The sequence below is a fragment of the Myotis yumanensis genome, unplaced genomic scaffold (assembly GCF_028538775.1).
Source record: "Myotis yumanensis isolate MYYU_CA2020_CCGP unplaced genomic scaffold, mMyoYum1.0.hap1 SCAF_2, whole genome shotgun sequence".
In the NCBI taxonomy this organism is placed as follows: Eukaryota; Metazoa; Chordata; class Mammalia; order Chiroptera; family Vespertilionidae; genus Myotis; species Myotis yumanensis.
In genome coordinates, this window is record NW_027223753.1 from 151,525,995 (window position 1) to 151,534,667 (window position 8,673).

The 8,673-nt window shown below is 44.5% G+C and overlaps 1 protein-coding gene across 4 annotated transcripts in view; it reads right to left on the minus strand.

Annotated features, from left to right (window-relative positions):
• Positions 1–7,731, minus strand: part of CFAP44 (cilia and flagella associated protein 44) — a 116,107-nt gene extending 108,376 nt beyond the window's left edge. For all 4 annotated transcript variants that reach the window (XR_011470306.1, XM_070406195.1, XM_070406194.1 and 1 more), the window contains exons 1-2: positions 7,676–7,731; positions 567–677 (exon numbers count right to left, since the gene is read on the minus strand). Coding sequence is in view for 3 of the 4 variants with exons in the window: in XM_070406195.1 (XP_070262296.1) it covers positions 567–672 (106 nt within the window). In the remaining variant the exon portion in view is untranslated. The remainder of the gene's footprint in view (positions 1–566; positions 678–7,675) is intronic.
• Positions 7,732–8,673: the final 942 nt, after the last annotated feature.

Consider the following 8,673-nt stretch of genomic DNA (forward strand, 5'->3'; position numbering starts at 1 on the left):
CTCTAAATGGCCTCAGTGGTTCCAGATAATGTGTTTCCGTTGACTCAGTGGTCCCAGGACCCGAAACTATAATTAATCTTTGTAACTAACTTGCACAATCTAAGCTTCTGTAACAAACTGCTTTTTGCAAACCAGGTTCCTCATTCCAAACCTCGAGATGTAATCAATACCTTTGTGATATTTGCCTATATAAGTCTGATGTTTCGGCCAAAAGGGCACTATGAGATTTGGAGAGCATTGCCCCTCGTAGTCCTGGCTTTGAAATAAACGTGGCTCCTTAATCCGACTTCTTGGGGCGTCCTTGTGTGATTCACAGGGTACAATACAACTTCACAGGAGGGAACAAGACGAGGGGTGCAGACAGGTCATTATCAGCACAGAGTTGTCTGTGTGCCAGGAGTTGGAGATAAAAGAATTAAAACACAGGCTCCGCTCTTCAAGGATTGAGTTTAGGGAGTTCAACAAGTAAACCATTTCTGTTGCATAAATTTAAGTACATACTCTTTAAAATTATTTTAGCTAAGTTTAATAATCAAACACCAAGTGAATGTATAACCTTTACTTACATTTTGATAAAACTTGCGAGGACCCCCGAGACCGAGACCGACTTCCACTGCTCTTTGACCTCTCTGACCTCCCCACCTCAGCATCTTGATCATCGGGCTCCTTCATTTCCTCTGTAAGTGCAACATTGAGACAGGGAGAGGGATAAAGCTGTAAAATAGAAATCATTAGCAGATTTCCTCCCCTAACAAATCCTACAAGCACCAAACACCAAGGGTGTTGATGACAATCATCTGTGTAGCATCCTAGATGACTTCACCAGCAGGAGGGCACACCACCTTCAGAAACCCCTGCAGAACAGCAAATAGAGGCCGATATGCCCTTTCTCCAGGCAAGCTTCTCAGCGTGGTGCCCTCTGGTTGTCAAAGGTCTGCAGGCAAACAGCACCCAAGTTCATCTTGTCCCTAAATGTTCCACCGTTAAAATGAACCCTCTGCCGTCTTCCTTTAGTTCATATCCCCCTCTTCCTCTTCCCATCATTGAATTACCCTGGTGTTACTAATCAATTTCAGTTAAAAAAATATTTGTTGAGGGGCACCATGTGTCAAGTTTTATTTTAGACACTACATTGTAGTACTGAATTAAAGAGAATGACCCCTAACTTTGTGGAACTTGTTGTTTAGAAAGATAGATATTTTAAAAACAATGAAATATAATGAATGCTACAAAAGGAAAGAATGGGGTGTTGTGGACATATATGGCAAGATTAAACCAGGTCTAGGGATTAAGGAAGAGGTGTTTGCAGCACAGGTGATTAGTAGGAGCTGGCCACGCTTAGAATGGAGAGGAGTATATTAGGCAGAGGGAACTTCAGAGAGAGGGCTGTGTCTGTGAAAAGCAGAAAGTAGTCTATTGGCTAGAGTGGGACAGTGAAAGGGACTTTGAAGAGGAGGCAAGTGGCAGATCATGAGACTGTCCCTAAGCTTTGCTAAGGAATTGAGAACTTCTTTCTAAGTTAATTGAAAGCCAATGAAGGATTTTGAGGAGATGGGTGACACAACCGGTTGTTGTCTCTGTCTTCTCTCTATTGCAGCTCTTCATGTGGAAACACCTTCTATACCTCCCTTCTAAGTCCTTCACTTTTCCACACGATCCAACCCGTTTCCTCAACAGTCTTCTAGGGCATGGCTGGCGAGCAGAATAGAATGGCAGTTCTATTTGGATCATATTTATTGTTAGATTCAGGTTTGAATCCCAGTTCTGCCATGTAACTAGCTAATTAAACTTTTGATCAATTCCTCAACTGTAAAATGGGAACGAAGAAAAAACTAACTTAGAAGGCTGCTATGAGGTTTAATTGAACTTGTGCATTATTATACCTTCCTGGTCATGAAAGAAAGACTAGTATGCCTAAAGCAGATGTGATATGTACCGCCTGGTCAGTGGGGTGTGCAGTATGGCTGCCACCTCCCTTCATCTGGACATTAGGGTTCATTCCAGATGTTTTCCTGCAGTGACACCACAATGATGCTATCTCTTGATTTGGGGGACAATAGCATATTGCCCAAATGTTTTTACTATAAACTATTATCAAGAAAGATATGTCCAAGTTGATACTCATTTTATTAAATTTGTGTTTAATACCTTGGAGCCATTTTTCTGGGTTACCAAGATGATGTTTTACCCTTTAAAGAGAGAAACAGAGGTTTTTTCTTTTCTCCTTTTGGTTGTTTTTCTCTCCTTCCTTCCTTATTTTCTCTCACTGGATAGCAGAATATATGCCCAAAGTATATAAAAATCAAATGACAGAAAATTTTTAAGTAGCAAGATTGTTTAAACTCCAAATTCTATCATCCAGTACATTTCTTGTTTCTTCAAGTTTGGATACACAGGCTTGCTTTCTGTGTTTATATAAGTCACTGATTTAAAAATAATTAATGATAATTAATGTAAAAAATAGTTGGCCTTGCATGGCAATGTCAGTTATTGCAGCTTGGTTACAAATTATCTTGTACTTATTAGGTAAATTTGTTCAGATAGCTACAAACATACCTAAATGCTGTTTTCTTCCTTGCTTTCAAGGTTCTTCATAATTTAAATCAATTCAATTCCCAAAATTGAGCATATTTATATACAAACTAGAGGCCCAATGCACATAATTCATGCAAGGGCCTTGGCCCCCCGCCACCGCCACGGCTGCCTCTGCCTCAGCCCCAAATCACCGCCCACCGCCACAGCCGGGGCGGGGGGGGGGCCTCTGCTGCCTCTGCCTTGGCCCCTACCCACTACAGCTTTGTCCGGAAGGAAGGACATCCGGTCTAATTAGCATATTACGCTTGTATTATTATAGACTAGAGGCCCGGTGCACAAAAATTTGTGCACGGAGCGGGGGGGGGGGGGGGTGTCCCTCAGCCCAGCCTGTGCCCTCTCACAGTCTGGGACCCCTCGGGGGATGACCACCTGCTGGTTTAGGCCCGCTCCCCGGGTGATTGGGCCTAAGATGGCAATGAGACATCCCTCTGGCAGCCCGGCAGCCCTCGGGGGATGTCCACTTGCCAGCGGGGAGCAGACCTAAACTGCAGTCGGACATCCTTAGCACTGCTGAGGAGGCAGGAGAGGCTCCCACCACCACCGCTGTACTGGCAGCCATCAGCCTGGCTTGTGGCTGAGCAGAGCTCCTCCCATGTGAGAGCACTCTGACCACCAGGGGGCAGCTCCTGCATTGAGCGTCTGCCCCCTGCTGGTCAGTGTGTGTCATAGTGACCAGTCATTCCCAGTCCTTCTGCTGTTAGGGTCAATTTGCATATTACCCTTTTACTATATAGATAGAGACCTGGTGCACCGGTGGGGGTCAGCTGGTTAGCCCTGAAGGGTGTCCCGGATCAGGGTGGGGGTCCCGCTTGGGTGCCTGGCTAGCCTGGATAAGGGGATGATGGCTGTTTGCAGCTGGTCACACCGCCTTCAGGGTGGGGGTCCCCACTGGGGTGCCTGGCCAGTCTGTGTGAGGGGCTGAGGGCCGTTTTTAGGCTGGCTGGCAACTGAAGCTCCCAGCCTCTCCTTTTTTTCTTTTTTTTTTATTCTGGGATTTATTTACCTTCTATAATTGAAACTTTGTTGCCGTCACTGTAGCTGAGAGCCGGCTCCTGCTCGCTCCAGCTCTGAGGCTACGGCCGGCTGAAAGCAGGTATCTGGGGTTTGTTTAGCTTCTATAATTGAAACTTTGTTGCTTTCGGAGCTCAGAGCCGGGCCGCGGCAGGCGGGGAACCTTGGCTTCCTCCATCACTGGAGCAAGCAAGCCTCCTGCTCGTTTCAGCTGCGTGGCTGCCGGACGCCATCTTGGTTGGGATAATTTGCATATAGTGCTGATTAGCCAATGGGAGGTGTAGCAAAGGTACGGTCAATTTCCATGTTTGTCTATTATTAGATAGGATGGTATTATGCTAGGCATGGAAAGATGAGCAATAAACAGCCCCTGACCTTAAATAGTTACAATCTAAGAAGTAGGAATTGACATTTCTCTTTAAATATAGTCTCAGAATCAGCTTCTCTTCTAAATCACTGATTCAGACCCATCCAAGGTTGACCAGAGCAGGACAGTCAAAGAGTCATGATTGAACTGGGGACTACAGATAAAGATTTTCTTGATAAAAATTAACATTACTGTGTTGGCAAGAAACTAAACTACTCTTTAAGTTGCCATGATGCAGGCCCCAAGTAAGGAGGAAAGATAGGCAGTGGGCTGGCCAATCAAGCTGAACTAATGATGTATTGTGAAGGTCTAAATTAAAATATTTTGTTTGCAAGTTTCAATAACAATTTAGTCTATAAATATACTTAGGGTTCTATTGCTGTTGTACAAATTTAGCAGCTTAAAATTACACTCATTCATTATCTCCAAGTTTGGTTGCTTTCTTGCTGGCTATAGGCCAGGAACTGGTCTAAGCTTCCACAGGCTGCCTGCATTCCCTGGCTCATGGCCCCCTAAAGCCAGCAGTGGTAGGTCAAGTACCTATCAGAGATCTAAATCTCGTTTTCTTTATACCTATAGTTCTCCATTCTAGCTGCACCTTAGAATCATTTGAAAAACTTTTTACTCCATTCCATTCTCGGGATCTTGCTCCCTAAGTAATTCTTTTGTGCAACCAAGGATAATAGGGTTAAGGGCCATGAGTTTATAGAAGGCACCTAGTAGATATTTGAAACTGGTAGTTATTTTTACTACAATTACTTCATATTCTCTCTAATACAGCTAGGCCCAATAAATACAATCATGGAAACTTCAGAGCTGAAAAAGATCTTACCTAGTCCAAACTAAACCCTCCACCCCCAACATAAGTCACACAACTACAACACGGAGCCCAGCACCATTGGAAAAGGAGTCTGGTGTGTTGGTTAGGCTGAGAGTATTGGCTAGAATCAGACTGACTGGGTTGAAAGTCTGGCTCTCTGTTGGGGTCCAGCCCCAACAGGTCCAGGGGTTCCCAAAGGTGTGGACGGAGTCGGTGAAGGAAGGACGCGGAGACAGCGTTCAGTTGATCAGCATAGCCAGGTTCTCTAGCCAGGTTCTAGCCAGGTTCTCCAGCCAGGTTCTATATTTATTCTCCTGTATTTATACCAGTTGATTTTAATCCTATCCATTCTATTCCAAAAGTTAGGGCGTTTGTTATCTCCATTCCAAGGTCACTACTCTATTGTTCTGTTAAGCTACAAGGAAGTAACTGAAGGAGATTATCCTAAGTAAAGATTATGTAGCTTAAGCGTGATTGTTTGTAGTTAAAGTGATTAACTACCCGCCTGGCACTTAGTTAAGGGATTTTATCCCCTCCCTTAGTCCTGTTAATCCTTAATTCCAGGGGGAAATCCCCACCTGGGGAAACAACCTTTCTCAGAGAGATGACCTTGGTTAAAACATATAGCGCTAAGAAGGGGAGCAAACATATTAAGAACAGTATGCCATATACGCCAGGTCCCTTGAAACATATGCTGTGCAGATGTTTCTTCCCTGCAGCGACTGTGTCAAGCAGCAAGGATGGACCGGCTTCCAGCAGCTCTCCTCTTAACAGTTGTGAGGTATTAAGTATTTAACTTCTCTGTGCCTCAGTATTCTCCTCCATAAAGTGCAGTACCTGCTCCCTAAGGTTGCTCTGAGATGTCGAGTTAATACAGTAAAGCTTTAAGAACAGTGCCCGGCACATAGGCACTCGGTAGGTAAAATGGCTGAACGGATGAATGTACTAATTCCTGAAAAAATGAACAAATGAAGGGAAGAGCCATCAGCTTCCACTTCAACATTTCAAGTAAGAGGGCGTGCACATCTTGCCAATGCTCAGCTCTAGTTCTTCGTCAGTTCATTTTATATTAACCTGAAATCTTCCTCCCTGCAACTTGAATCTATTGGTCCTTCTTCTTCTGGGGATGGAGAACAAGTTTTCCTGTGTGTTATAGCCATTCAAATCAGTGTAACTGGCTCACTTTTCTTCCCAGACCCTCTCTTTTCCCAACTACAGCATCCCAATTCTTTAAATTATTCCTCACTAGTGTGGCTTTAACTCTTTTCAGAATCTTGATGGCTCAGAAAGTTAATTCCCAACACATCCTCATATAGAGACTCATCATAGTCAGTTTGTAACCAACTAGAATGACTAAACCTTATTTGTGTTCTTAGCCAAGTCTTGTCTTATACAACTGAGCTAGCTGGGTTTGGGAGTCTATTTGCAAAACTATCTTAAATCTACTTTCATTAGATTCAGGCTCATTAGTCCAGCCTTTAGCGAATTCTGCTAACCAACTCAATTAGGTAGAATGTCAAGTTTTGAGTCGACCCTGAGGAAGTGTAAAGAAAAAGAGAATCATAGTGCAGTGATGCAGAGGGGCATGCTGCTAGAAGGAGGTTATCTGGGAGTCAGAGGAAAGGTTCCTCAAGGTGACATTGCTTGTATTCATTCACTAGAGTGCATTCTCACAAGCTCAGACGTGTGCTGGAGCTGGTCATGCTAAGACTCATAGAGATTGTTGCATAAAAACAAACACTCAGCGTTTACAAAGGATAATACAACCATGGAAAGGATAATAGCTCGTTTGTTTTGTTTTTGTTTTTTTAATGTTTTCCATGTATCGAGCATAGTTCGAAGGATTCTACACATCCTGTTTCATCTATTTCTCAAAATGACTCTGAGTCAGGTGCATTTTAAGGTGAAAAAGAGCAGAGCAGTTACTCTTTGAATCCTTCCCTCTCACCCAGCGCATACAATTTGTTTGCAAGTCCTGTCGCCAAGTGTGCAGTTTTTAAGCCTTTAGAATGTATTTCTACCCTAGTTCTGGTCCTCATCGTGTCTCAGCCCTACCCTACCACAGCTGCATCCTCGTCTCTCCCATCGTCAGTCCATTCCCTACACTGCCTCCTGTATTTCTAAAGCACAGCTTTTAATGTACCACTCTGTATATAAAGCCTTTAGCTCCCCATTGCCACAGAATAAAGACTCAGACTCTTTGGCATGGCATGAGACCCTTCATTTTAGGATTATAGCTCCTCTCTTGTCACTTCCCCCACCCTAATCTCTCCTCAAAAGTTTTAGTCCATGGCCACCTGGAACAAATCACAACTGACTGGACACACTGACTACTTTTATACCACTGTATTTATTAGAATGAAAAAAGTATTAATTGTGCACTGACTATGTGTGACTCATGGGCTACACACTTTACCTGCATTATCCAATTTCACTGTGACAAGAACCCCATGAAATTAGCATTACCATCTTCCTTTTCAGAGATGAGAAAACCGAAGGGCAGAGGCTCACCTTGCCAAGTGTCCCACAGCCAAGTGTGGGTGGGGTGGAGCGGCTGCTTGACCTGGAAGCCAGGCACTTGCCCACCCGACTCCCTGCTTCCTCTCAGCCGGGTCTACCTGGGACTCCTGCTGTCCCTGCCGGAGGATGAGCTTCCTACAGGCAGGAACGGTGTCCGCTTTGTGTCCAGTGTCTAGCTCCGTGCCTGCCAAGGCCAGTCTCTTCAAAAGTTTGTCAAACGGATCCGGAGGGAGGACGAGGGAAAGTCTAGGGGACAGTGGTTCAGTCTGAGGGAAATCCAAGTGGGGTTCACTGCTCCCTAACAGATTTGAGGGTGTGGGGGGAGTTGTGGGAACTGCCCAGCAGTTGGGGTCCAAACTTACCTGAGGCACCGACCGCCCACCGACTGCACTGGCTTAGTCACAGCAGCTGCCCAAGGTCTCCGTTTACTGCAGTTACCGCGGCAACGGAAGCGGTAACTGGAGCGGCCTTGAAGCGCATGCGCTACGGAGGCGACTTTCTTTGGGGAAATTCGGCTGTGGTGTCCCTGGGACCTGCAGTCTCACTCGCCTTTTGGTCGCGGCAATTTCATGGTCTGTGGCTCAGGTTCAAGGCCAAACGGAAAAGCCCAGCGTTCTACCAGCTTATTATTATATCATTTACATAATTATTATAATTATCCTACGGATGGTTTCGTAAGCAGCATGACTTTTAAAGTTCCTGCTAATAATACAGAATGTCCCAAAAGATCCCTGATGGTACACTATCATCAGCAAAAATACTTCAGGAGGCTTTTTTGTTTTGTTTATTTAACTACTTATTTTACACTGTTATCTCTGTTGGCCTTTAAGAGCACGTAAGATTGTATGTTGTGGGCTCCTTGGTTGCAGGACGCTGGGCGGTTGAGCAGTTTGCTCTTCAAGTGCTTTGTGGTACAACCAGAGCTGGAACTGATTTTTAAATACCACATGTTATTGATTACAACACATTTTAAAATGGTGACAACATGGCAATGATATGTGACAAAGAACTCTGTATCCAGAAAACATAATTCATAATTCAATAAGAAAAAACTGCCAAACTTTTTTTAATGGGCAAGGGACTTTGCATGCTTCACATCAGATATACGAGTGATCAGTAAACACACGGAAAGATGCTTAACAGGAGACCTCTGGGAGGTGCACACCACAGTCACACCCCCCACACTCACTGGGATGGGTGAAAGTTTTTAAACGGCCGGCTCCAAATGTGGAAGGACGTGGAGCAAGCGGGACTCTCATGCACTGCTGTTGGGAAGGTAAATGGCACAACACTTTGGAAAACTGGCAGTTTCTTTAAAAGTTAAACATATACCATGCCATTTCCTGTCCAAGGTCTTTAC